We start from the raw sequence: 27,694 nt of genomic DNA, 5'->3' as shown, positions 1-27,694 counted from the left end.
TATATACTGTGAGATGACCGCTTGCTTATACAGTGTGAGATGACTGGTATACAGTGTGAAATGATAGGTATACAGTGTGAGGTGACTGTTATATACTATGAGATGATTGTTATATACTGTGAGATGACTGGTATACAGTGTGAGATGATTGATAAACACTGAGATGACTGATACAGTGTGAGACAACTGTTGCACCCTGTGAAGCAACTGTTGTACAGTATGAAATGACTTGTACAGTGTGAGACCACCTCTATGCACCATGAGACAACTGTATACAATGTGAGATGACTGTTATACACTGTGAGATATCTGTTATACTGTGTGAATGACTGTTATACAGTGTGACATGATGGTTTCATAGTGTGAGATGACTGTTACACAGTGTGAGATGACTGTTATACAGTGTGAGAGGATCTCTATACAATGTGAGATGGCTTCTCCAACATGAGATCACTGTTACACAGTGTGAGAGGATTTCTATACAATGTGAGGTGATGGTTATTCAAGGTACATTTCTTCGTGTTCCAAGGGTAGATTTCATTTGGTTTACCTGAGTCTTGTACTCACAGGCCTCTGGTGGTTTTATCTAGAGAGCCCACCATTCTGTATGCTGTCTTTTCTTCCTCCTCTTTCCACTGTTTCTGTGTCAGAGTTCGAGTGCTAGCATTTGCTCATTTTGTTTGGAGCGGTCCTGGGAACCTCTTTTTCAGAGATCCACTGCTGTAAGTCTGACAATGGGCACATTGGAAGACAGTGACAGAACACCATCCTGTTGATGAAAGAAAAATGAAATTTCGGATTGCTTATTGTGTTTCCTGCACCTACGTATAGATTTAGGTGGAATATTTAAGCCACGCGCTGGTGGCTCATGCCTGTAATCCTAGCTGCTAAGGAGGCTGAGATCTGAAGACTAGAGTTCGAAGCGAGCCCAAATAGGAAATGCTGTGAGATTCTTATCTGCAGCTATTCACCAAAAAGTCAGAAGTAGAGCTTTGGTTGAGTGGAAGAGCATTAGGCTTGAGCAAAAACCCTAAATAAAGGACAGCACCCGGGCGGGATTGGGGGGCAGATCTGCGGACAGCCTGTATTTCGGTTGTCATGCAATGAGAAGTCTCTCACAGGCAGGGGTGGCTGGAGGTCTGGAGCTTCCTGGGCTCTGTTGGGGCCTCTGTGGGGCTCACAGTCACACTTTCCACCTGCTAAGAAGGAACGGAGGGCTGGTTAGGAGGGGACCAGGACTCCTGTTGGTAGAGGTATGTGAGGACATGCTGGTCTCTTGTCTCAGTAAACACTGTGGTTCATTGTCACAGGCTTTAGTCATGAACACCTGGATTTGCGTTTCAAGATCTGGGATCTCTGCATGAGCTCTAGTGTGCTGTGTTAGTCCTTCTTGCTCCTTGTCTGTAGAACTGGGGCCTGACGCCTTGCAGAACAGACCTGAGGCCTGAGGAGAAAGTTGTGCATTCGGAATTGCACTTTGAAAGGACATTGTTGTGGCCTTGTGTGGCCTGGGCATCTGCTCGCAGGGTCAGGACTCACAGCGTGGTGGGTATGCACCCCTGCGTTGAGGCATGTTCTGAATATCCAAGATCCTGGAATTTCCTGGCCAGAGACTGTTTGCCCCATAGGGGCTGGGCGTCCTCTTCTTCCTTTCTTCATTGCAAGAAAGTCAAGGCTTCTACTGCCAGCATGCTTAGCCGGTAGTGGACAAGAGATCCACCTCTTGTGTCACAGCTCCATTTCTGGCTTTTGGGTAGATAATTGGAGATAAGAGTCTCAAGATCTTCTTTGCCCAGGCTGGCTTTGAAAGATGGTCCTCAAATCTCAGCCTCCTGAGTAGCTAGGATTACAAGAGTGAGCTACCAGCATTCAGTCTAAAGCTTATGTTTTACTGTGAAGAACAATACACTAAACTGGGATAACGTTGGCTTAGGTGTGTCACTAAAAATAACTTGATTACCATCTAACTCAGACAGGAGAGGAATCTGGCCAGTTTAGATAGAGGAGTTTGTGGAAAGCCAAGAATTAGGAAATCTATGGAAGGCAGTCGGGCATCCAGGGTGGCAAAAAGCCACCTGAGGATGGCAGGTATCTAGGGAGCATGGTAAGTATTAGGAAAAGGGGAGTTTAGAAAGATTGGGTAGATGTGCTCATGCCAGTGGCTGGCATATAGAATCCTAGCTACCTGAAAGTATGGATCTGAGGACTGCGATTCAAAGCCAGTTTGGGCAGAAAACCTAAGACTCTTACCTCTAATGAACCACCAAAAAGCCAGACATAGTGGTGTGGCTCACATGGTAGAGCTCCAGCCTTAAGGGTGCTCAGGCTCTGAGTTCAAGCCCCAGAACAGAAAAAAGAATGAAAGAAAAGGAAGGAAGGGAAAGAAGAGAGACTTCACGGGAAGTCTTGCATTTGGCAGTTTTGCTGGCCCTGGTCCTGAGGACACTACCAGCAGAGGTTAAGGATCTAGGACACATGTTTTTGTTTTTGTTTTTGTTTTTGTCGGTTGGTCGGGGCTTGAGCTCTGGGCCTCAGTGCTTTCCCTGCACTCTTAAGCTCAAGGCAGGCGCTCTACCGCTTGAGCCACAGCACCACTTCTGGTTTTCTAGTGGTTTATTGGAGATAATAGTCACCTGGAGTTTCCTGCCCATGATGGCTTTGAACCGTGATCCTCAGATCTTAGCCTCCTGAATAGCTAGGATTACAGGCGTGAGCCACCAGTGCTGGCTCAGGACACCTGTTTTACACCTGTTTTACATAAAGGGATTTACATGAGACTTCAGCAAAGACTTTTCAAAAGTCCCCAGCTTAGCAGAGTAAATTGTCATTTAATCAGAGCCTGAGCAAGAGAACCTCAAAAAATAAAAACATGTTAGAACTATACAGAAAGAATCTTCATGCCACAGACCCCTGCAATGAGTTAAGAATTATAAAAGAATTATTAAATACCAGTAGTACATTGCATTGTATCCTAAGATTAATAGATTGGCAGTCTTTTATTCTTTCAAAGTTTGACACCTGAGCACCAGTGGTTTATGGCTGTATTGCTGGCAATCTGAGGATTATGGTTTGAAGCCCACCAGGCAGGAAAGTCCTTGAGAGACTCTTTATCTCCAATTAACTAGGCAAAAGTCAAGGTAGAGCTGTGGCTCAGATGGTAGAGTACTAGCCTTGAGGGAAAAGGCTAAAGGACAGTGCCCAGGCCCTAAGTTCACACCCATACCTTCACACACATATACCCTCACACACAGACACATAGACACACAAAACACACGCACGTATGCACACACTCACACAAACACGTATGTTTGACAAGTGTCTCTCTTAGTTTCCTTTTTTCAGGCACTGCATGCTAGGCATGGTGGTGGTGAAGACAGAACCCCTGACCCCTGGAGCTTAGAGTGAGTGTGGACAATAAATGTATGTGCACAGGCAAGATAGGGTTCAGTCTGGGGGGGGCATGTGGTGAGGCACCCCCTGATGGATGAAGGCTGCAGCTCTGCATGCCAGCCTTTGACTTGGCAGACGGTGGGTGAGTAGGTCTCTAGTACCCATCAACTGCAGGCTGGAGGGAGAGGTAGACGCGCACTTTCAGGCTAATAGCTGTTCACTAACACGGAAAGCACGATGTCTAGGCCACATCACTGGCTATCTCTGTGCTTTAGAAAACTTATTCCTGGTACTTCTCATTTGTAGATAAATACATAGGGTTTCAAAAAAGTTCTATGTTCACATGTTCACAACTGAGCCAGGAGTAAGCCACGATTTTCAGATATGATGTTATAGTTATTTACTAGCTAATAGAAACCTCAGTTGAAAATATAACCACAGAACTCTAAGATAATGCATGTGTTTTGAGCATGTGTGTACATGCGAATGTGTGTATGTGTGTGTGTGTGTGCGTGCATGCGTGCGTGCATGCGCATGCATGTGGTAGTACTAGGGTTAAAACTCAGGGATTGAGTGCTGTTCCTTAGCTTTTCCCTCAAAATTGGTGTTGTGCTACTTGTGCCACAGTTACACTTCTGACTTTTTGCTGGCTAACCAGAGATAAGAGTCTCATGGACTCTACTGCCAGAGCTGGCTTTGAACCATGATCCTCAGATCTCAGCCTCCTGAGCAGCATAGTAGTATTGGCATGAGCCACCAGTGCAGTTAGAACACTAGCCTAATATGTGGCAGTTTACTTTTTTGAATTAGAATTGATGTGTTAGCAGTTCCCAGCTGACATGAAGTAACAGCTTGGTGGGCTTCGCTGGGTCGCATGAGGACCAGGGGGCTCTTGGGATGGAGATTCAGAAGGAAGCCACCAGACAGCTGTTTGGTATTTAGAACCACACATACAGTTTTAATATCGCAATTGCTGCTGCTAGCTATTCATCCAGAAATATCTAATTAATTTTAAAATGCTGACCTTTGGGAATTTGGCACATGCAGCATACGAAAGATGATGGCTTTAGTGTTTAGCTTTCTTCAAAGAGAAAGAGTTTGTTTAGACACTAGTGTGCAGAATTCTTCCATATGGATTCTTCACTAAACTTTGGGCAAGGGAAAAAGACTAGTATGGCAGTTATTTGCAGATTTAGAAATCTTTTTTTTTCTCTTGCCAGTCCTTGGCTTGAACTCAGGGCCTGGCCACTGTCCCTGAGCTTTTTCACTCAAGGCTGGTACTCTATCACTGGAACCACAGCCCCACTTCTGGCTTTTTTGCTGGTTAATTGCAGATAAGAGTTTCACAGACTTTTCTGCTTGGGCTGGCTTATAACTACGATTCTCAGATCTCAGCCTCCTGAGTAGATGGCATGACACAGTGATCCTCAGAGCTCAGCCTCCTGAGTAGCTGGGATGACAGGCGTGAGACCCCGCCCCCATCTTCTGGATGCAGTCGGACAGAAAACAATGAACTCAATGTGGCCTTTCTTGCCTTACAGGTCCACTGCTCCGAGCGCCATGATACCCTCTGGCTCCTGGAAGCTCTGGCCTTGGATGGTGATGCTCCTGCTCTGGGCCTCCACCTCTGGGATGGACGGAGATGAATCAGGTATCCAAGTCACCTCTGTCAGACTACAAAGTGTCACCACAGTCCTTAAATAGCTAATCACAATCACTAGACCAAACCCTGTTATGGTGGCCATGGCTGCAGATGAAATCTCCCCGTCAGAACAAGCAAACGCCATTGCTCCTCACCAGTGACCTTCACACACTGCCAACTGAGAACGTCTAAAATGGCCTCAGTTTTCATAGGCACATCATGTATAGCCAGCCTTCCCTTGGTGCTGCTGGTTTTTATAATGACATGCATGTGCACGTGTTTGCAGATGTGTGATAGTTCCTTGCCTTTTCCCCTTTAAAAATGACTTGCCATGTTACAAGCACAGAAACTCAGTACTAATTAGGATGAATGAGGACATGTCTAATCTTAATTAGGGAAGGTGAAAAATCGAATGGAAAGTGTAAAGGGAAATGTGGTTTAATTGTATGTCAGCTTTGTAGTGTCTTGGAGGAGGAAAACAAAAGGTGACACATTTCTGGAGGACCTTTTGAGCTAAGCAGCCATTATATATTCACAGCTGTTCAGTTCATCAATCTCCTCATACTCATTTCCAAAGTAGACGATGTCTCAAACTGGAGGGTCAGTGTGAGACAGCTAGTGTGTGTGTGTGTGTGTGTGTGTGTGTGTGTGTGTGTGTGTGTGTGTGTGTGTGTGTGTGTGTGTGTGTGTGTGTGTGTGTGTGTGTGTGTGTGTGTGTGTGTGTGTGTGTGTGTGTGTAGGTTTTCATGCTTGTACTCGGCCTGGACACTGTCCCTGAGCACTCAACCACTTGAGCCACAGCTGCACTTCTAGTGGTTCATTGGAGATTAGAGTCTCATGGACTTTCCTGCCCAGCCTGGCTTTGACTCTCCCCAGTTCTCAGCCTCCTGAGTACTAGGATTTCCAGTGCTTCGTGATCAGTCTCCCTTTTATCATTCTTCTCCCTCCCCCACCCCATCCCCCAGACTCATTTCCCACCTCCCACCTCCTGAATCACATGTGTATATTGCATGCTCTGGTGCCAGGTGTCCTTTGTCTCAGGACGTGTGAGGGCGAATACACGTCCTTTGTCTGTCTAGGCCTGGCTTGCATTTCTTAGTGTGATTTTTCCAGCCTGGGTGTTATGCTTTTTTACTCTGCTATCCGTAATGTTAATCAGGTCATACTCTGTGCAGAACTTGTACCAAAATGCATACCAAATTAACCCCTTTGAAGTGTGAGTTTTAAATCACAGGCTTATCCCTGTAATCCCACCTACCCAGGAGGCTGAGATCTGAGCAGCACAGTTCAAAGCTGGCTTGGGCAGGAAAGTCCATGAGACTCTCATCTCCAATTAACCACCAAAAAGCTGAAGGTAGAACTGTGGCTCAAGGGGTAGAACACCAGCCTTGAGTGATGAAGCTCATGGACAGCACCCAGGCCCTGAGTTCAAGTCCTAGGACTGGTACACACCTAAAATCATTGTAAATGGTAACAAGATTCACAGCAACACCCTGCTCTAAAGAAGAAGCTTGTGCGGACTCCTGGTCTTTTCAGCACACAGGGCATAGGAGACTCAGCTCCAAATGTCCCCAAGCCCCTCCACACGGGTATGTTGTCTGTTTTGTTAGTGATGTCAGTGTGGCACAGGGTCCCCAGAGGATGTGAGGCCGGCCGTGGGGCTCCGTGCCTATCCCCCCCATGTCCGTGTGCAGGGCAGGCAGCCCGTTTTGGTTTCCTCATGTGCAGACCTGCCCCTGTGGTCACTCACATTTACCGGAGGGAAGCGATTACAGCTAAAAATAAAATATAGCAAATCTGAGGGAGAGGCTAGGGTTTCAGCCCTGCACGCTGAGTTTGTCAAGGGTTTCCTGTTAAAACTTCATGTACAGAAGATAACCAAGCCTTTCAATTACTTCACTTTATTTCTAGTGTGTCTTGAGCAATTTCCTGCGACACTGTACTGGGTTGAGTAGGATTCAGGAGTGATGTGGGATGATTCAGTTGTCATATGAACTTTCAAATACTGAAGGACATATTTAATTGCTTTTCTTACTTTAGCAAGTCCTCTAATATTGACATTATGCGATAAAGCATATTTGTGTTTCCATACTGAAAATAACTAACAATAAAATTCAACTTGAATGTCATGGTTTTAGTACAATTATTTGCCCAAGGAAAGCGGGGAAGAGAATTGTATTAAAATCTATATATAGCTCGGCGCCAGTGGCTCACGCCTGTAATCAGAGGGCTGAGCTTTGATCATGGTTCAAAGCCAGCCCAGACAGAAAAGTCCAAGAGGGTCCATCTCTAAATAACCAGCAAAATGCTGGGCTGGAGGTATGGCTCAAGGGTAAAGCACTAGCAGAGCAAGCAAGCTGAGCAATCTCAAAGAACTGGGTTCAAGCCTGATACTGGCACCAGATATGTGCATACACATGCACGCACACAATGCTGGCTAGAGAATCTTTAAAAAAATATAATGTCATTGTTATTTTTAAGGTGTTGTGCAGGGAGTTACCATGTCATAAGTCAGGTCATGAGTACACTTTTTTTACAATGCCACTCCTTCCTTGGCTCCCGCCATGTTCCCTCATTGCCCCTGCTCATAGGTTCCATGGTTCGTTTTCTACACAGCGTCTACTGGCACTGGGCTGCATTCATTCACCCTCTTCTTCCCTTTCTGTGCCTCCCCTTTGCACCCTCTAAAAAGAAAAAAACCCCATTACCACCACCACCCACCAAAAATGTCTAGAGAATCTTAAAACTTACTTTATGTAGTTGTTTAACACAGTTTCCTATATGGTAGAAATCACATGAGTTAATTATGGGTTTAAGTAGAAGTATGAAATGATCATACGAGTGTTAAAATACAGAAAACCAGAGTAAAATATTAAATTGATGAAATAACATTAAAATGAGTTTACTTTTTTCTTTCTTTCTTTTTTTTCTTTTGCTGATCCTGAGGCTTGAACTCAGGTCCTGGGTGCTATCCCTGAACACTTGCTCAAGGATCACACTCTATGACTTGAGCCACTTCTGGATTTTTCTGTGATTAATTGGAGATAAGAGTCTCACAGACTTTCCTGCCCTGGCTGGCCTTGAACCGAGATCCTCAGATCTCAGCCTCCTTAGTAGCTAGGATGACAGGCATGAGCCACTGGCACTCAGCAAAATGATAAGTTTTTTTAACTTACAGTAATGCTTTGTGTAAACTATCTGGATTGAAATGATTATCAGCCCAATGTATATGTAAGTTGATAAGTTGATTTTTCTATTCATTATTAGAAGAAAAATTATTATTCTGAAAGGTAGTAATAATGCTTCATTTTTAAACTGGAAGCAGAAAGTATGTCACAGACAGAGTTTTCATTTTTAAACTGGAAGCAGAAAGTATGCTCACATACAGAGGGTTTTCTTTTGGATGTTTTAGAAATCCTTCTGCTCCATAGGGTATCATATAAAAGTCCTTGCACTGAGCAATGCCCTTTGTAGACTTGAAGGGGAGGGGGAGTGACTGGTGCTGATGAGGAGGGAGATGTGGTAACTACAGATGTTTGGGTCTGGTGCTGATGAGGAAGGAGATGGTAACTACAGGTATTTTGATCCAGGTGCTGATAAAGAGGGAGAAGATTATTAGGTATTTTAAGCAAAGCCAAGCACTGAAGATGCTTTCTTGACCTTTTGTGAACTCATTTTTAAAATAGCTGTGCTCCCATTTTTTTCTGTCCTTTGGTCTCATTTTCATATAATTTCCATCGTATTCTGGTGTGGTGTACGTTGTCTATTTTGTGAACGTCCATCTTCCTTCAGCACAGCATTGCACTATTTTATCTAGTGTACTGGAAATGTGTACCCGTGCCCCGAGGGCCGAGAGGAGGGTGTGAGAGTCCCGAGGTCCCCTCTCTTCAATGAGAAAAGTCTGTTCTAGCTTTGAAGTTTCTCTTTTTTTTCTTTCAGGACCAGGATTTGAACTCAGGGTCTGACACTTTCACTCACAAGCAGGTGCACTCCCACCCCAGCCATACCTCCAGTCCCTCTTTTAGCTTTTAAAAATGCAGAGTACATAAGGCTTCTCCCATCAATTTACTAAAGGCCAGCATGCCAGCCTGGGTGGCTGATAGGTGTCCCCTCCCCCATCTCCCCTCTCGTCCTCAGAGAGCGCTGTCAATGGCAGGCAGAACTCCTGCCCAGCTCAGCATGTTTCAGTTGAGCTTTTGAGGGAGTGAGAATTCCAGAGAGAGGCTGTGTGTTGCCATGGATAGTTAGAATCAGGAAAATCAAAGAGACCTCAAGTGGTAGAGTGCCAGCTTTGGGTGAAAAAGCTAAGGGTCAGCGCCCAGACCCTGGGTTCAAGCCCCAGTGCTGGCACAAAAGGAAAAAAATCAACTAGTCAAATGATGTGTTTAGTTTCTGTGCAAGGAATACTAAGAACAGCTGAGCAGGCACACAGTTCTGGGTTTCAATCAGTTGGAAACTATGGAACCCAAAGAATCAACTGTCACTGGTCCTAGGGCTTGGTGAAGAGATAGGAAATTCATCATATTTTCAGTAAATAATTAGGAGAAAAATATGAAAAGTATATTTGGATACCTGTGGCTCACACCTGTCATCTTAGCTACTCAAGAGGCTGAGATCTGAGGATCCAGGCTGAAAGCCAGCCCAGGCAGAAAAATCTGTGAGACTCTATATCTAATTAAGCAGCAAAATACCAGACTAGAAATGTGGTGCAAGTGGAAGAGCCTGATTAGCAATAAAGCCCAGTGGGAGAATGAAGTCCTGAGTTCAGGCCCTGCGACTGGCAATAAACAAACAAAGAAATATATGAATTAATAAGGATGGGTGGGCCTAAGGGGAGGGGCAGTTGGAGATGAGAAGGGAGGGAAAACACAGTCACAGCACTCGCTGCACAGTGTGAACACAAAACCAGGTCTCTGGAGGGGAGGGGTGGGGCTGGGAGGGATGGGAGAGCCATGGAAGGGGCGACATGGATCAAGATGCACCGTTCACAAACTGACATGTTTGGTTGGAACCTCTTTCTTCAACGGTTTAAAAATAATTTAAAAATTCATTAAAATATAGGGCCAACTAGAATTTTTCTATGTGTCCATACGTGCTATAGTAAATTCAGGGCTTTCCTGTGAGTGGTATAGAAGACACCAGACAATGACAGGGAAAGTGGGATTCCTCCCTTTTGTCTATTTGGGCTTTGTTTTCTGGGTTTGGAGATCATCTCCAAAACGTCCTTGGTATTAATACATAGCATTTTTTTTACATCTTTGTGCAGCAGTTAATAATAAATTTAATTTAAAAAGGGTGTGATCTGATCGCAACATGTAGGAGGCCATACCCGTAGGTGAAAACATGGCAAATGATTAAGAAATTAAAGCAAAGAGTGATACTGTGTGTGTGTGTGTATGCGAGCGCGCACGTGTGAAGAGATTTAACTTTAAGCATGTGTTTAGAATAGACTGGGAGCAAATGCATATCTACTAAAGAATGAATTGGGTGCTGGTGGAACACCAGTAATCCTGCTACTCAGAAGGCTGAGATCTGAGGATCAGTTCAAAGCCAGCCTGAACAGGATCATCCATGAGAGTCTTACCTCCAGTTAACCACCAGGAACTCAGAAGTGGTGCTGTGGCTCAAGTGGTAGAGCGCCAGCCTTGAGTGGAAAAAGCCAAGTGAGAGCAGGAAGCTTTGCGCTTGAGCCCCAGGACTGTCAGTGAAACATAAATGAAGTTGAATTTCTGAACATGCTGCTGCTTAATTGAAAACATGCCTTTGAGAAGAAATGATGAATGCAGAGGGGAAGCAGGTTCTAGGAAGCAGGTCTCACCCAGACCCTGTACTGAGCGGCTGGTTGGTCCCTGGTTTCCTGGACTGCTTATTCTCAAGTTCTCAGGGGTCTGAGTTTGGAAGGAGCAAGGGGTCAAAACCTCCAAAGAAGCACACATTTTCTTTGGGTATGAACCAGGCTCAACCAGGGCCCAGCTGCCTGTCAGCTTCCTAGGCCTCCTTCAGGCTCACCCAGCCCTCTCGGAGTCCTAATACCTGGAGGTATTAGGAGGGAGGCAGGCCTAGCCCTCATCACCCGCATCTGAACATGAATTTATTAGGGACATCTACATTTGCCTTTACATAATATAACCTGATGCAATATTTGAGTCTGATCTGTGAGTCTTTAAGGTACATTAATATTAAACTGCATATGAATATGCATAATTTAAATAAATTAGAGTAGCCAACTTACAGTATGCCATTTTTATGCAAAGGATTCACAAAACTACCGGTTTTTGTGGCTCCAATCTTACTCCCCAAAGAACATTTAAGTCGCTTAGCTTTTTACAACAAAGCATATGCTCTAACGATAGGACACAATACTTGGTTTTCCTGAGTAAAAGACTGTGTGTGCAACCGCATGGAGTGCTGCAGGAGTTGAAGTCCATTCATTTCAAAGTGGCAGGTTTGTTACTTTGACATTACTGAATATTCTGTAAGTCCCTGGAAAGCAGGCCGCATGCCTTCCCTCATTCCTTCCTGTTGCCTTGAGATTTGTTTTGTCATTATCTAATGGATCTGTCAAACAGGCAGGCAGACAGATGGACAGACAGGCAGACAGGCAGGCAGATGGATGGACAGATAGGCAGGAAGGCAGTTGATAGGTGGTAGATGATGGATAGATGGATACATAAATGATTGGTAAGATAGATATATGATATATATCTTAAGTATAGACCTGTAGTTGTTCATAGTTGTTCATAGCCCTTATAAAAATGTAAGTAGGATTTGGGTTTGGGGAGGGTTTTTGGATGACACCGTTTTCTCAGAGATGATCTTCTCCTTCGTGGTGCTGGCCTTAGGCTACAATCAACGAAGGTTAAATGCACTGTACAAGGACTTTTCACCTGTGTGTTCATACTTCTGCCTGGCTCACTCAGATCAAAGTAGAATTCCCTCAGGATGCTCACAAACCTCTATCCCAGCCTTGTTCTACCTCGCAGGGTAACCGCCGTGGATACAAATCATTTCATAAGCTTTTAAAGTCCATATAAAAGGAATAGAACTGATATTTATGTAGTTAAATAGAATGATACTTATCAACTTGATTTATATATTTGACATCCATCCACTTACGATATATCATTAGTTCCCTCTTTTTTTTTTCTCATTGTATTCAGTAAGCTTTAATCTCTTGTTGATATGTTCTGGGCCTGGGGCTGGAACTCAGGGCCTGGGTGCTGTTCCTTAACTTGTTCACTCAAGGCTAGCACTCTGCCACTTAAACCACAGCTCCACTTCTAGCTTTTTGCTGGTTCACTGGCAACAAGAGTCCCACAGTCTTACCTGTTCAGGCTGGCTTTGAACTTAGATCCTCAGATCTTAGCCTGTTGGGTAGCTAGAATTACAGGCATGAGTCACCTGACTGGCAATAAACTTTTAGGTGATTTCCAGGTTTATGCTTATCTAAAAGAGTCAGCTACACTCATCTTTCAGCTATTGTTTTTCTTGAGTCGCTTAATTTCCAGGTCATGGAGTTTGTGTGTCCTTAGCTTTGGGAAGCTGAGCAGTCTCCCTGGTGATGGCGTTGCTTTCCAGCAGCCCGGCACTGCAGGACGGCTGTTCTTCGGGGATCCTAACCTTCTGCCTCCTCAGTACCTTCTCCCACATGTCCCTGCTCTGACGTGCTCAGCAGGAGTCCATGCTGTCTCTTGTGGGTTTCTTCTGCATTTCTTCCATTTCCAATGATGTTGAGCAGTTTTTAATGCACAAGTTGGACATTTGGATATCCTTTTTTTTTGTGGAATGCTTTTACTTCCACATACATTTAAAGCAAGATTTCCAATCGTTTTCCTGTTGAGTTTGGGAGCTCATCTTACATTATGTGTGCAGTGCCCTGTTTGGGATTCATGTGTTATAAATATCGCCTGATCTTTGACTTTCCTTTTAGAGCTATGTACTATGAGTGCCTTCTCCCAGGCTGCCATTTTTACTCTGCTAATCTTTTGATTAATTAACATTTTAATTTTAATGACCTACCTTTTATCAATATCTTATTTTTTGAATAATGTTTTCTTGTGAAAAGTCATAAAACCTTTAGTACTCCTAGCCCATGAAGACTTTATATTGCATCAGAACTATTTTATTTTTTACTTTTACGAGTACCTGTATTTCACTTTTTGTGCAAACTTGAAGTATGAATCTAAATTCAGCCTGGCTCACACCTGTAATTCTACCTACTTAAGAGGCTGAGATCTGATGATCGCTGTTTGAAGCCAGCCTGGTCAGAAAAGTCCATGCGACTCTTGTCTCCAATTTACCACCAGAAAACTGGAATTGGTGCTGCATAAGTTCAAAATGGTAGAGTGCTAGACTTGAGCAAAATAGCTCAGGGACTGTGCCCAGACTTTTAAGTTCAGGCCCCATGATCAACCAAAAATAGAGCAAATGTTCACTTGTTTCTCCTCTATCAGAACAGACTTTGGAAAGTTTAATGACTTGTTAAAGTTAGTTATATTCCTAATTAATGTCAAATATGTAAAAATAAATAGCATGTTGGAATAATGGTAATAGCAATGATAGCTAACATCAAGGATGTGCCGTGTACCAGGCCACACTACAAATACTGGATAAATAAATGCCTGAAATTGTGGCAGACACGCTGAGGTGTAGTACAATTATTCATTTTATTTTTATTTTAATCTTAAGTTCCTTCCTTTCTTCCTTCATTTAGTCTTTCTTCTCTCCTCTCTCTCCCTCCCTCCCTCTCCCCCCCTTCTCTCTCTCCTAGTTTTGGGGCTTGAACTCAGGACCTAGGCATTCTCCCCTTAGCTTTTGAGCTCAAGGCTGGCACTCTATTGCTTGAGCCACATCTCTACTTCTGGCTTTTTGTTGGCTAATTGGAGATGAGTGTCATGGACTTCAAACTGTGATCCTTAGATCTCAGCCTCCTGGTGTGAGCCACTAGTTCCTGGGTAATATTAAATTTCTAGTTGGTTGTATGGTAAGACTTGGTTTTATTTGAAAAAGTTGAGAGAAAACATAATGCAAATAATCAATCTTCTTTTTAAACAGAAAAGACATGTCCTGCACTGAAAACGGAGGGATATCAGTTTATGCAAATCAGCAGAAAGGAGCTCAATGCTTCAGGTAAGCACTGTAACCCTTTAGAAGCAGCATTTTATGTAAAAATATCACTAAATATACAACACACTGCAGGTGATTCTTTGGTATTGCCAAATAAGATAATAATATCATCATAAAAATAAAAGCATAAGCCAAGCCCTGGGGGGCTCATGCTTGTAATCCCCACCAATGAGGGGACTGAGATCTAAAGACTGTGGTTCTAAGCCAGCCTAGGCAAGGAAGTTCATGAGACTTTTGTCTCCAGCAAACCACCAAAAAGGTCCGAAGCGGAGTTGTCAAATGGTAGAGCTCTAGCCTTGAGCACAAATGCTTAAGGCCAGTGCTCAGACCCTGAATCCAAGCTCTAGAAAAAACACAAAGAGAAAGAAGAGGGGGGGGGAAGGAAGGAAGGAAGGAAGAAAGGAAGGAAGGAAGGAAAGAAAGAAAAGAAAGAAAGGAAAGAAAGAAAGAAAGAAAGAAAGAAAGAAAGAAAGAAAAGAGAGAGGGAAGAAATGGAGGAATTTTGCTCATCTGAAGCAACAGGATTCCATTCAGTTTCTAGATAAAGACAAAAAATTTTTTGTTTAAAAGCTCAGTCGTTCTGTGCACGTTGCACACTCTGAACACTCCATGTGCTGCAGGCTTTGACGTGGGAGCGCGCTTTTCCCTTCGGCGGGCATCCTGTGAAGGGGGGAAGTCCTGCTTCAGACTGGGGCGTGCACTGCTGATTAGAGAGACCTTGTAAGTAAAGCAGTCACTTCTCATTACCTGTTTCATAGTGCTATAACACTATTTTCTTTTTTCATGCATTTTTATTGTTGTAAGGATGATGTACAGAGGAGTTCCAGTTATATAAACCAGGTAAAGCGTACACTTCCCTTTGAACAACCTCACCCCTTCCTTGCTCTCTCCCAGTTTTTCCTCCCATCACCACCCGCAAATTGTATAATTCATTTTCAACATGGTGTCTAGTGAGTACCACTGCTGCATTTGTTCACCCTTTGTCCCTCCATTTCTGTGCCTTCCTTACCCTCCCAAAGAAAAATAAACTAACAAACAAGGCAAAAGGAAAAGACAACAAAAGCAGTAACAAAGAACAAAACTTCTTGTTTCCATTTACTGGATGGAGTTCATTTCGAGGGGTATTATTTTATATACACACAGGATTGCGCCTTGGTATTCCTACCCTAAGAGTATCCTCCTTTAGTCTCACTCTGTGTGAATGTCTAGAAATCTGGAAACTTTTCTAAGGAGATTTCACATAATTTGCTTAAAAGCATAAGAATAAACCAGGCACCCGTGTCTCACGCCTGTCATCGTGGCTACTTAGGAGGCTGAGAGCTGAGGACTGTGATTAGAAGCCAGCCTGGGCAGGACAGTCTGTGAGGCTCTTATCTCAGTTAGCCGGCCAAATGCCAGAAATGGAGCTGTGATTGGAGTGGTAGAATGCTAGTCTTGAACAGAAATAGCCAGCAAGAGCGTGAGACCCGGAATGGGTCCAAGCCTCAGGGCCAGCATGAAATAAAAATAAACAAAAATTTTCAGTGGTGCCGTTCTCCAGGGAGCATTGTGTTGCGTGCGTCTTAGGATACTGCCTCCCCCCAAACCATGAGACCATGAACATTATGAGCCATTCGCACCTTATCTCCTGATTCCCACTCCAAATCACCCTGGCCCTGGGAAGTCTGCGTGTGGAGCCGGCCAGGTCCCTTCCCCAGGGAGCTGGAGGTGTCTGGTCAGCTGACCAGCAGCTCCCCTGCCCTGCAGTGCCCCTCCTCCCCTCACAGTGCTCCTCGTTTCAGTGTCCCTCCCCCCACTTGCAGTGCCCCCCCTTGCAGTGCTCTTCCCCTTGCTCTCAGTGCTCCTGGAGCCATGTGGGTTGGGCCTTATCTCCAATACCAGTCAGCGGGAGTCCCGTTGCAGCTAGGTGAACTCAGTCAATGAGCAGCCTTGTCAAGTCAGTGCAGGAAGAGGCAGGTGGTCTTCTATGTGGAAAACAGAAATGGCTTCTATGCCCAACTTCCCTCTGTTGTTCTGGAATGCTCCAGATGAGATTCATGAAGAAAGAAACTGACTTGGTATATTTATCAGACACCTGTTGGGCACACGAGCACTTGAGCCTGGCGAGTGTGGGACTTGCACATGCTGCCCTTCCCAGGGTCCCCCTGGTGTGTGTTCACATATGCCTGTTTGTGCACATATGTGCAATGAAATGTGTATTACTGTACACTCAGAGGTGGCATGGGCTCAGGGGCTGAGGGGCTTACTGTGTTTCACTTGGCTTTGAATTTCTGTCTAATTCTTCAGTTTTGTGTATGTGTGTGCACGCACGTGCACATGTGTGTGCATACTGGAGCTTAAACTCAAGGTCTCACAGCCTTGCTTACTTTTTGCTTAAGGCTGATATTCTATCACTTGAGCCACAGCTCCACTTCAGGCTTTTCAGTGATTACTGGAGATCAGAGTCTTTTAGACATTACTTCTAGGACTGGCTTTAAACCAGGATCTTCAGATATCAGCCTCCTGAGTAGCTAGGATTACAGGTGTGAACCACCTGTAATCAGTTACTCAGTTACTCAGTTAATCAGTTGCTCAGTTGTTATTGTGAAAATAAAGATTGTTTAGGACTTCCAATGATTCTGGATGGCACACTACCTAGTTTTCTAGAGTCATTTTTGTTAGAGGGAATTTCCTTTTGTGTATATGTCTATGCAGGTGCTTGGTTATATGAAATACCTGTGTGTGTATGCGTGTGTGTGTGTGTGTGTGTGTTACATCTATGTGTAGATACGCTGGTTATGTGAAATAACTCATTATTAAACATTGGGAGTTATATATCTGAACATTGTACTTGGATTATTTTCTAACCACACTTTCATCTTGATTGGCCACCAGGGAAATCCATTTTGAAAGCAACAGGGAAGTTTCTAGTTTATAATGGAGTCCATGTGTGGTAAATCACTGTGTATGTATCTGTGGCATGGTAGCTGGGGTCTGGATACTGGGAGCAGTGGGAGGCTGAGCTAGAATGGGCTCGGCCAAGTGCTGACACAGGAGAGAGGGCTGGCTGGCTTACACCTGTTCCAAGTCTTTACTTTCTGTGTGTGTGTACCAGTACTAAGGCTCAAACTCTGTTTGTGTTTTCATAAGGCTTTTTTCACTCAACTGGACTTCTACCACATGAGCCACAGGTCCACATTTGGCTTTTTGGTAGTTAATTAGAGGTAAGAGTCTCACAGACTTTCCTGCCCAAGCTGGCTTCAAACCTTGATCCTCACATTTCAGTCTCCTGAGTAGTTACAGGATTATGGGCATGAGCCACTGGTGGCTGGCCTGATATTTAGTATTATAGGTAACACGGGTGTGTTCATCAGTGTTTATCAACACCAGTGTGTCCTTCCTAGTGATTCTTCCACTCTGTGTTTTCCTCAATATCTACAGTGGATGTAGGCATTATGCTTTAAAATGTTTGTATTCTGTTTTTCAACTGTAAACTCACATTAATTGAAAACAGAAGCTGCAGGGAGCGCTGCCTGCCTGGCTCAAGGGTGTGTTAAAGATGGCACACATCAAAATTCAGTGCTGTCTGGCCTCACCTCATTCAGATGTTCTTGAGTCTGGCTGTGGGCCACGCTGCTGTGGGCCTGGGCCTCCACTCACGAGGGTTGAGGGTCGGTCTCTCCTTCCTAGCCCTGCTGGAGACACTGTGCACAGAAACTCTGTGCTTCCCTCTGGCCTTGGCCTAAGGAGAAATCAAGGCACGTGGCCTTCAGTTGTTCAAGCTGCATGCGGGGCTCAGGTACTGCCTTCCTGAAGCACAGCACAGAAGCCTGGTGTGTGCATTCCTCCCACCTTAGCTGGGGCTGCTGTCCAGCCCAACCTTCCTTTGGACTGGTCTGCCTTGGGTCCTCTCCAGGTTCTCGAAACAAGCCAAATTCTGAGGTCCAAAACTATGTTCTGAATGTGGATGCAAAGCTTCTGGCTGTGAAGTGTGTCAGGGGGTTGTGCTCAGGTTCTGTGGAGCCAAGGACGATGATGGCCTACCCTGGCTTTCCTCTGGGCATCCTTTCTATGGCCAGAGGAAGTTTCCCATGCAGAGGAAGCTTCCCGTGTGAGGACACATGGCTTAAGCAGACAGCTACCCCGCTGACTAGGAGCTGAAGTGACCATTACCGTTACTTTTGTTGTCAATTTCCTTAAGTCACTGTGTTCTGCAAAGAAAAGCCTGTTAGGGTCCTGATCACAGAATTCTCTCATTCAGGAAAACTACAAAATCATAGGTATTAGATACAACAGAATTTCAAGATTATCCTTAACTCAGATTTTTTAAATTGTGTGGAAATATGGTTTGGGAATTCTAAAATCACAAAACTTAACTTTCATTTTTCTACAAAGTCCAGCCATGTGAATTTGTACTAGTAACAAGTTTTCAGTACAGAAATGGCTACTAAAATGTGAAAGTAGTTTTTGTTAACTAGTTTTAGGTACATTTCATGACTTGTTGCTGCATTAAAGCACGTTGAGATTTCAGGTTTCACATCATCCCAGTTATTTTGAGAAAAGTAGACTGCATTTGCACTTCACTGTAAGTTTACAAATTCTACAATGTCGACATAACTACCCAAGGTCTTTGTGTTGAGTTTGAATACTTGTTCAGCTGGCCTAAAAGGGATGATTTTCTTTTAAAGGTATAGAGATTTTTGTTATTTCTTATGAAAGCTAGTAGAGAAAAAGCTTGCAACACTAAAATATTTTATGTTTTAACTGAGTTGTAACTAGAGAAGCTAAAAATGGATTTATTGGTCTAACATATATTTATACTTTGTATTTACTATTAAGTATATTGTTTTAAACATAGCATCAATATTATCTTAATTACATTAGCAATTAGTAGTTTATATCAATATTAATAATGTTATATCAATATATTTAAAATATATTGCTATTATGCTTAATATATTTCATATTATGATTTAAAATATTATTAAATCAAGAAACAATTATTCCTTCAAGGAGTGTATTTTAGCAATTTAATTACCAGAAAAACAGGTGCTAATGGCTCACACATGTAACCCTAGCTACTCAGGATGATTAGCTCAGAGGATTGTGATTTGAAGCCAGCCCAGAGAGGAAAGTCCCTAGGACTCTTATATCCAATTAACCAGCAAAAAGCTCAAGTGGTAGAGTGCTACAAAATAGAGCATTCTATAAAATTTAAAACCTTGATGAAGTTAATTTTATTCATCATCACGATTGGAGCTATGTAATTCGAAATAGAAAGCTGAGTAAAATTTCTAAATAATAGGAACATGTGCAGGAGTAACATCTGGGTGGTTGGCCAGCTGACCATGTTATTCCTCTCAATGGTGCCTCCTCTGCCACCTTAGCCTCTCTGGCCCAGCTATCCTCTGCAAAGGGGACATCGCTACTCTCAAAGGTCCACCCTTTTCTGTGCTCCTGATGCCATCAGCAGCTTTCCTAAGGCCAAGACCCCATGTCCTCTCCATCCCCCGTGTCCTCCTCATCCCTCACATCCTTCTGCTCTGACTACGGTGGCCTCTCCACAGCACTGGTGGCCTCTTGCTCTACAGTGTATTTATTGAATCTGCTCCCATTGTTCTAGAAACATTTTCCCTTCATTGTCTCCTTTGCTCACAGTCTCTGATTGGGTCTCTCCCCCACCCCCATACACATCCCCTGAGCCATTCAGCTCTGACCAAGGCTTTGGGAGCCCTATGGGAATTTCTCCTTTGAATTTGCTTTCATGACCACTGCCTTGTTTCTTACACTAGTGGCTCACATATTGCATTGAACGCCCTCCGTGAACCTGTTTCTCTCCCTGCGTCACACTTCAGTCCATCTTTTGTGCCTATTGGAAGCCCTCACCGATGTCCTTGGTCAAATCCTCTTCATTCATTCAGAGGGTCGATTTCATGTATAATGTTGGCATAATTCTGATCGGATGATGGCTTGGGTCACCTAAGCATTTCCAGAGGTCTCCTTCATATGAAGGGTTCATCACCCCACATCAACATCTTGCCTGAGTCATTGGGGTTCCTGCAGAGCAACAGCTCTCTTTAAGGCTCTTCTTACCTTGTTTTGTTTCTGGAAGGGAGCCCAGGGGTATTGATTATGTGTTCAAGTTCAAAAGCAAGTAACCTGTGATCTGGAGACCTAGTTCAAGGGCAGCACACTGGTGAAGCCTGTGTTCAACATGCAGAATGAGGGGAGGGGGATATATACACATTTCTGTTGTTAATGGTTAACTGCTGTTTGTGTGTACATGTGTGTGTCTACATGCATGCGTACCCACGCCAGTACTAAGACGAATTCAGAGCTTTGTGCTTTTGTGTGGCTTTTTCACTAAAGGCTGGCACTTTACCACTTGATCCTCAGCTCTACCTCCAGCCTTTCTCTGGTTATTAGCGATAACTATCTCATATACTTTCCTGCCCTGGGTGGCTGCAAACCTCCATCCTCTAGCTTCTAGCCTCACTATGTACCTCCTGAGTAGTCAGGAATGTAGGCACAAGCTGCCAGTGTCTGGCTTACCATTGCTGTTTCTTAATTGCCTCCTGCGTTTGTTCCTCTGCCTTTGCCATAAAAACAGATTCAGCCAACCTCATCTTCAGTCACCAGCTGTCAGAGAGGCACCTGCTGCTGCTGACATAGTGTGTGTACACACACACATGAACATGCCCACATGGCACACACATGCATGCACACAGGCTGGTGGCAATGTCCTAATGTCTACCTCTGCAGCCCTGCCTGCTAAAAGACACTCAGTTTCAGGTCCGTGTTCTCTGAGGGGCTCAAGAGCCAGAAGATGCAGTTACCAGGAAATCCTCTGTATTCCTCCTCTGTCACCTAGCTCTCTAGATTTGCTGATGATAAGAACAGAACCTTTTTCTTTACTGAAGAGGGCTCTTGGCTACGAGAAATGTCTTACCTATAACTCCAGCTACTCAGCAGGTGAGGGTCAAGGCCAACCTGGGTAAAAAGAAGAGCCACCTCAACAAAAAGTGATGATGTGGGACATGCTTGTCATTCCAGCTGTGCAGGATGAAGAAATAGAGGGATCGCAGTCCAGGCAATTCTAGCAAACAGTGAGACCTGATCTCAAAAATAACCGGAAGGAACGTGGCTCCTGTGGCGTAGTGCCCCTGCCTAGCAAGCCTGAGGCCCTGCATTCAGAATTCAGACCCACCAAATGAAAGAGGAAACAGAGGGCTACAAAGAAAAATATGATATGACATATTGTCACCTTGATTTTAATCTAGCATATTGTCACCTTGATTTTAATCTAGCAGTTTTAAAAATTCATTCCTTTTATCTTTAGTTGCACAAAGGGTTTCAGTTCAACAAGTTGTGACTATTATCATGAGTTCAGCTCTGATGCAGGTGAGAAAAAGTAATTATAAAAGAAGCATTTCATTCAGTTTCCAGATGAAGGAACACTTGCTGTGAACGCAAGGGTGAACTATTCCTTCCCTAGAGTTCTTTCTACCTGGAATGAGCAAGGCTAGTGCTCCTATAGGATGCCACGGCCGTTTTTAAGAAGTCAGAGAGACTCCTAGAGGAGGATGGGGAAGTCAGGGGAAGCCAAGGTTCCCACAGGAGGCTGCCTAGGCCGAGTGAGCCTGGTGTGTGGTGTGGCTGTTTGGGGGAGCCTGCTAGGAGCTTTAAAGTCAAGGCAGTTTGGGGGACCTGGAGAAGTCCTGTATGGTTAGTAAAGCCCAGTGAGAGCATCTGGAGGCAGAGCAGTGTATGGAGGGTTTTCCATACAGCTTATGCGCCAGCTAGGGATCTTAACTTTGTCTAGACAAGTGAAGTTCTGGGACGCAGCATTAACAAATGTACAAGTGACCACTGCTCATGTGCCATTCTATCAGCTTCCTCTGGGTGTTCCTGAAGTGCCCGGATGAGGGCCCACTTGCCTGGGATGTCCCAGAATTCAAAGGCGCTCCTAGAGCTGGACTTGGGTCTTTTGGTCTTCCTCACATGGGGAACGATGTTGTGAGGAACCACAAACTTTGAAGAGGCCCCTGTTTCTCTCTCTCTCTTTTTTAATTGTGAAAATACTGTACAATCACATGGGCAAGGTAATAAGTACATTTCTTACCAAGCATTGTTGCCTCCTCCTTTGTTACCCCTTCCCATCCCTCCCTTACTACCCCCCCCCCGCTACCCCCGTTACACCAACCCCCCCCACTGCCAAAGTTGTAAAGTTAGCTTTTCGACATAATGTCTTGTACATCTCATTGTTGCAATGGGTCCACCTGTATCCCTATTTAAACAATTTGTTTTTTCCCTTCCCCTCCACAAATTATATCAACATCAAATACAGTGAAAATGTGTTATACCATGGGGGAGGGACATACAAAGCAACAAAGAAATCATCTTAGAAATATGTTAGAAATAATCACAAGAAAAAAAAATTGAATCCTTAACGGAGTTCATTTCGCTTAACATCAACTTATCTGACCGTTTCTGCTTGTCTCAGACATATACTAGTAATTGCAAATAAGGGAAACCATGGGACCTATGTTTCTTTGGGCTTGGCTTACTTCACTTAATATAATTTTTTCTAAGTCTTTCCATTTCCCATAACAAATGGGGCAATGTCATTCTTTCTGATGGAGGCATAGAATTACATTGTGTGTATATACCACATTTTCTTGATTGATGATTCATGTACTGAGGGGCATCTGGGTTGGTTCCATATCTTAGCTATGGTAAATAATGCTGCAATAAACATAGTTGTGCTGGTAGCTTTAGTATGGTCTTGTTTGTGATCATTTGGGTAAATGCCCAAAAGTGGGATTGCTGGGTCATAGGGGAGCTCTATGTGGAATCTTTTGAGGAACCTCCATATTACTTTCCAAAGTAGTTGAACACATTTACACTCCCACCAACAATGTAGTAAGGTTCCCTTCTGTCCACATCCCCTCCAGCATCTGTTGTTATTAGAGTTCTTGATTATAGCCATTATAACTGGAGTGAGGTGGTATCTCAATGTTGTTTTTATTTGCATTTCTTTTATGGCTAGGGAGGTTGAGCATTTCTTCATGTGTCTATTGGCCATCCTTCTTTCCTCTTCAGAGAAGTTTCTCTTTCTTAAGCCAACTTATTTATTGGACAGTTGCTTCTTTGAGTATTTGTTGTTGGGGGTTTTAATTTTTTGAGTTCCAGGTATATTTTAGATATGAGGCCCTTGTCTGTTGTATGGCTAGTGAAGATCTTCTCCCAATCCGTGGGCTTTCTAGGCCCCTCTTTCTGAAGAGCAGCCTTTCTAATGCCCCCCCTTCAGTCTTTGCTTGCTGATTTGTGTCTGGTCTGAGGACTGGATTTTTGTAGGAAGTTGTTTAGATGCCAAGATGAACCTGTGCTGATCAGAACAGCTGAGGAATCCCAGCATGGCTAACTCGGCGTTCCCTTGAGCAGCCTGTTTGCCCGAGCCCTCAGCAAACATGCAAAGGCTGAGATGTCCAGCCAGCCAGGGGCCTTGCAGACATGGCCCCAGTCCTGCTGGCCATGCTGCCTTGCCGGCCAAGCAACCCAGCTGTGACAGGTGATGGTGGATGTCAGCTGGGAAAGAAGTCACTTGCCACCAACTCCAAGCGTGTCCATTTCACTCTCAGGAAATGTGGCTTGTATCGCATTCCTCCCCTGGAAGATCTTGAGCCAGTCAGAGGCCCCATGGCTCTTGCAGATGCCGAGTTCTTCTTACTCTCTGCCTCACACACTCAGAATGGAAGAATTAATTTGGAAGCCTGCTCTTGATATTTAAAAATAGACTCTTTCCATGTAACCATCAATTTTAAAAGTAAAAAAGATAAACAAATGTCTGTCTTGTTAAATAGGGTCTGGGAAACTCACTGTAGCTCTACCAAAATAGGACTTTATTTTTTTTTTAAAAAGGGCTTTGCTTTTCAGATATGTGTTAGAAATGGGCTGAAGAACTGCCTTTGGGTGCTCTAGTCCACAATTTAACTTTTGAACACTTTGCTATCAAATATATCATTGTTGTTGATTTGTGAACTCTTCTTTACAGAAGATTTCTCTGGGATAATCATGTTCTATAGTTTGAGTGCTAAACTTCATGAACGTTATTCATTCTTTGTTTTGTATTTTACTGCCTTGTATATTATTACATAGTGAAGAAAAAGACCGAAGAGGGCTTCTTCCTGTGTCTTGTGATTGCGTTTTGACATACATGACAGATGTTGCCCCGCCCCCCCCCACACACACATACATTACGGTTGGCTTAGGAATACAGAGCAAGCGCATCAAGCTAACTTTCTGTACATGACAATCACTTCATTCTACTAAGAAGCAAATAGAGTCCACCGGCTTCATTCTTTTTTTTTTTTTTTTAATTTTTTATTGTAAAGATACTATACAGAGGGTTACAGTTACATGAACAAGGTAATGAGTACACTTCCTATTGCGGCTTCATTCTTTTTTTTTTTTTTTTTTTGGGTCTGGTCATGGAGCCTGTGAACTCTGGGCCTGGGCGCTGTCCCTCAGCTCTTCAGCTCAAGGCTAGCGCTCAACCACTTGAGCCACCGCGCCACTTCTGGCTTTTTTCTTTTTGCTTATGTGGTGCTGAGGAATCGAACCCAGGGCCTCATGCATGCAAGGCAAGCGCTCTACCACTGAGCCACCTTCCCAGCCCATTTTTTTTAATTTTTATTTTTTTGTGAACATATTGTACAGAGGGTTTACAATTACATGGACAAGATGAGTACATTTCTTATCAAGCATTGCAGCCTCCTCCTTTGTTTACCCTTTACATCCCTTCCCAGCCCCCCCCACCTCCCCTCCCCCCACCAAAGTTGTAAAGTTTGTCGACATGACAACTTGTACTTCTCATTGTTGCAACGGGTCCACCTGTATCCTTAAACGACTTGTTTTTCCCCATCTCCTCCACAAATTATACCGACATCAGATATAGTGAAAGCAGGGGTTATACTGTAGGGGAGCGACATACAAAGCAACAAAGAAATAATCTTATAAATGCGTTAGAAACAAATGCATGAAAGAAAAAAACATTAAAATGCATATCTAAGGGTTCATTTTCCTAACATCACATTATCTGACCTTTTCCGCTTGACTCATACCTATACTAGATATTGCAAATAAGGGAAACCATCGGACCTATGTTTCTTTGGGCTTGGCTTACTTCACTTAATATAATTTTTTCCAAACCTTTCCATTTCCTAACAAATAGGGCAATGTCATTCTTTCTGATGGAGGCATAGAATTCCATTGTGTATATATACCACATTTTCTTGATCCATTCATGTACTGAGGGACATCTGGGTTGGTTCCATATCTTAGCTATGGTAAATAATACTGCAATAAACATAGTTGTGCTGGTAGCTTTAGTGTGGTCTTGTTTGTAAACATTTGGGTAAATGTGCGGCTTCATTCTTGTCTTTACTCTTTTGAATATAAAACCATCAGGGCTGAGTTGTGGAGAAGAAATGCAGGCTTCTCCCTCTCCTCCTCTCTCCAGAAGACAACTGCACCAAGAGCTTCAAGAGAATTAATTAATTTATTATTATTATTTGTGCCAGTACTGTGACTTGAACTCAGGCTCTCTTGCACTTGCTTAGCTTTTTCATTTATGGCTGGCTCTCTATCACTTGAACCACACCTCCACATCTTGCTTTTGGTGGTTGATTTGAGATGAGAGACTCACACTTTCCTGCCCAGTGTGACTATGAACCATGACTCTCAGATCTCAGCCTCTTGACCATCTGGTGTGGGCCACCAGTACCTACTTGAATGAACTGATGTTGGTTTTCCCTGAATTTTGCCGTTCTCACCACCTGGAGGGGAGGTGAAAGCCAAGTTTATCACAAGGCTGCTCTCATCCTGTGCTACCCCCAGGCCAGGCTGTCCTCTCAGTGAGTGAGCTTCTGTGTTGCCAATTCAGACGAGTATAGCACGGTGGACATGAGGAGCAGGGTGGCAGCAGTGTGGTGGTGGTAGTGTGGTGGCAGTATGGTAGGGTGGTGGTGGTGGAAGGGTGGCTGGTGGCAGGGTGGTTATTTACATTCTCGCTTACCCAGTGAGACAGCTGCCCTGGTTGCTATCCGGACCCCTTCTAGCCGCGGAGGCGCTGAACCGGGAGGAACTGCCCCGTCTGGGTTGTGGTGGTGGGAGCGAGGCCACGGGTGGAAGTCTGGGCTGTGGCATTGACAACAGGCCGGCTGAGGCCGGAAGCTGGGCTGTGGCATTGCCAGCGGCCAGAAGCCTGTATTGTGGTGGTATGAGCAAGGCCAAGATCGGAAGCCTGCGTTGTGGTGTTGGGAGTGAGGCCTAGGCCGGAAGTGTGGGTTGTGGTGTGGAGAGCTGAGGCCGGAAGCATGGGTTGTGGTGTCGGGAGCCAGGCCTCGGCAGGAAGCCTGGCTTGTGGTGTTGGGGACAGACGCCTCAGCTGGAAGCGTGGATTGCAGCCTCGAAAACAGGGCAGAGGCCGGAAGCCTGGGTTGCAGTGGGGGCGAGGCCTCAGCTGGAAGCATTGGTCGGGGAGATGGGAGCCAGTCTGAGGCGGAAGCCTGGGATGTGGCGTCTGGAGCAAGGTAGAGGCCGGAAGCCTGGGTTGTGGTAGTGGGAGACAGGCCGGAAGCGTGGGTTATGGTAGCAGAGGCAAGGCCGGAAGCCTGGGATGTGGCGTCTGGAGCGAGTAGAGGCCGGAAGCATGGGTTGTGGCGGCGGGAGATAGGCCGACATGGGAAGCCTGGCTTGTGGTGGCCGGAGCCTGGCCAAGGCCGGATTGGGGGCGGTGGGAGCGAGGCCGGAAGTATGGGTTTGGGCCGCGGGAGCGGGGTTGGGGCAAGGCAGGAAGTCTCCTGAAGGCCGCTGGAACAGTGCCTCAGACTACATCTTGTAGGAAGCTTTCCCCAGTTTCTCAAAGTAAGAAATTTGTTCTTGTTTAACATTTTAAAACTTGTCATTAACCTCCTTTAGCATCACTTGGTTCTAAATGATTCTACTTCCTCCTGCTTCCCTGAGGAGTGGGGTCAGACGTCATCCTGCAGCCCAAGGCCAAGTGAGGCAAACGCATCACTTTTATGCTCGCCACAAGCATTTAATGGCAGGTGTATTAAACGCTGCCAGCATCAGGATGAGTCCCTGCAAATAGAACGGTCTGGTAGGGCCCAGATTTAAGAAGTCATTTTATAGTAGTTGCAAAGAGGCAATAAATAGATAACTCAACCAATTCTTGTAAACTCACAGTCACATGGAGCCTATGAAGAAAATAGAGCAAGGAAACACATGAGGCAGTGACTGAGCGAAGAGAACTTTAGACTTTGCAGAGGAAATGACATTTGAGCTGAGCAGTAGGAGATGAGGACATGGGAAAGACTCCCTAGGAGATGGGAAGGAAGCACACAGGCTCTAGCCTCAGAGCCTGGAGAGCTTAGGACAAAATCTGTGTCATTGTGCCTGGATCAGTGCCATCCAGAGACTGGGATAGCGCAGGCTGTGTTGGAGGCTTGACAGCAGATCAGGGACTAGGGTAGGACAGACTGTGTTGGAGGT

The 27,694-nt window shown here is 44.5% G+C and overlaps 1 protein-coding gene across 4 annotated transcripts in view; it reads left to right on the top strand.

Annotated features, from left to right (window-relative positions):
- Nucleotides 1-4,952: 4,952 nt before the first annotated feature.
- Nucleotides 4,953-27,694, top strand: part of Col19a1 (collagen type XIX alpha 1 chain) — a 218,753-nt gene continuing 196,011 nt past the window's right edge. For 3 of the 4 annotated variants that reach the window (XM_070010079.1, XM_070010078.1, XM_070010081.1), the window contains exons 1-3: nucleotides 4,953-5,041; nucleotides 14,087-14,161; nucleotides 14,779-14,878. In XM_070010079.1, coding sequence (XP_069866180.1) covers nucleotides 4,987-5,041; nucleotides 14,087-14,161; nucleotides 14,779-14,878 — 230 coding nt within the window. In that variant the 5' untranslated portion in view covers nucleotides 4,953-4,986. Of the gene's footprint in view, nucleotides 5,042-14,086; nucleotides 14,162-14,778; nucleotides 14,879-27,694 lie in introns of those variants that run through there. The other variant, XM_070010080.1, reaches the window with a different exon arrangement.

This window comes from Dipodomys merriami, unplaced genomic scaffold, assembly GCF_024711535.1.
Source record: "Dipodomys merriami isolate MVZ:Mamm:240054 unplaced genomic scaffold, mDipMer1.0.p SCAF_8, whole genome shotgun sequence".
NCBI lineage: Eukaryota > Metazoa > Chordata > Mammalia > Rodentia > Heteromyidae > Dipodomys > Dipodomys merriami.
The sequence above is the reverse complement of the archived record's forward strand: the minus strand, read 5'-3'. Positions and strand labels throughout refer to the sequence as shown.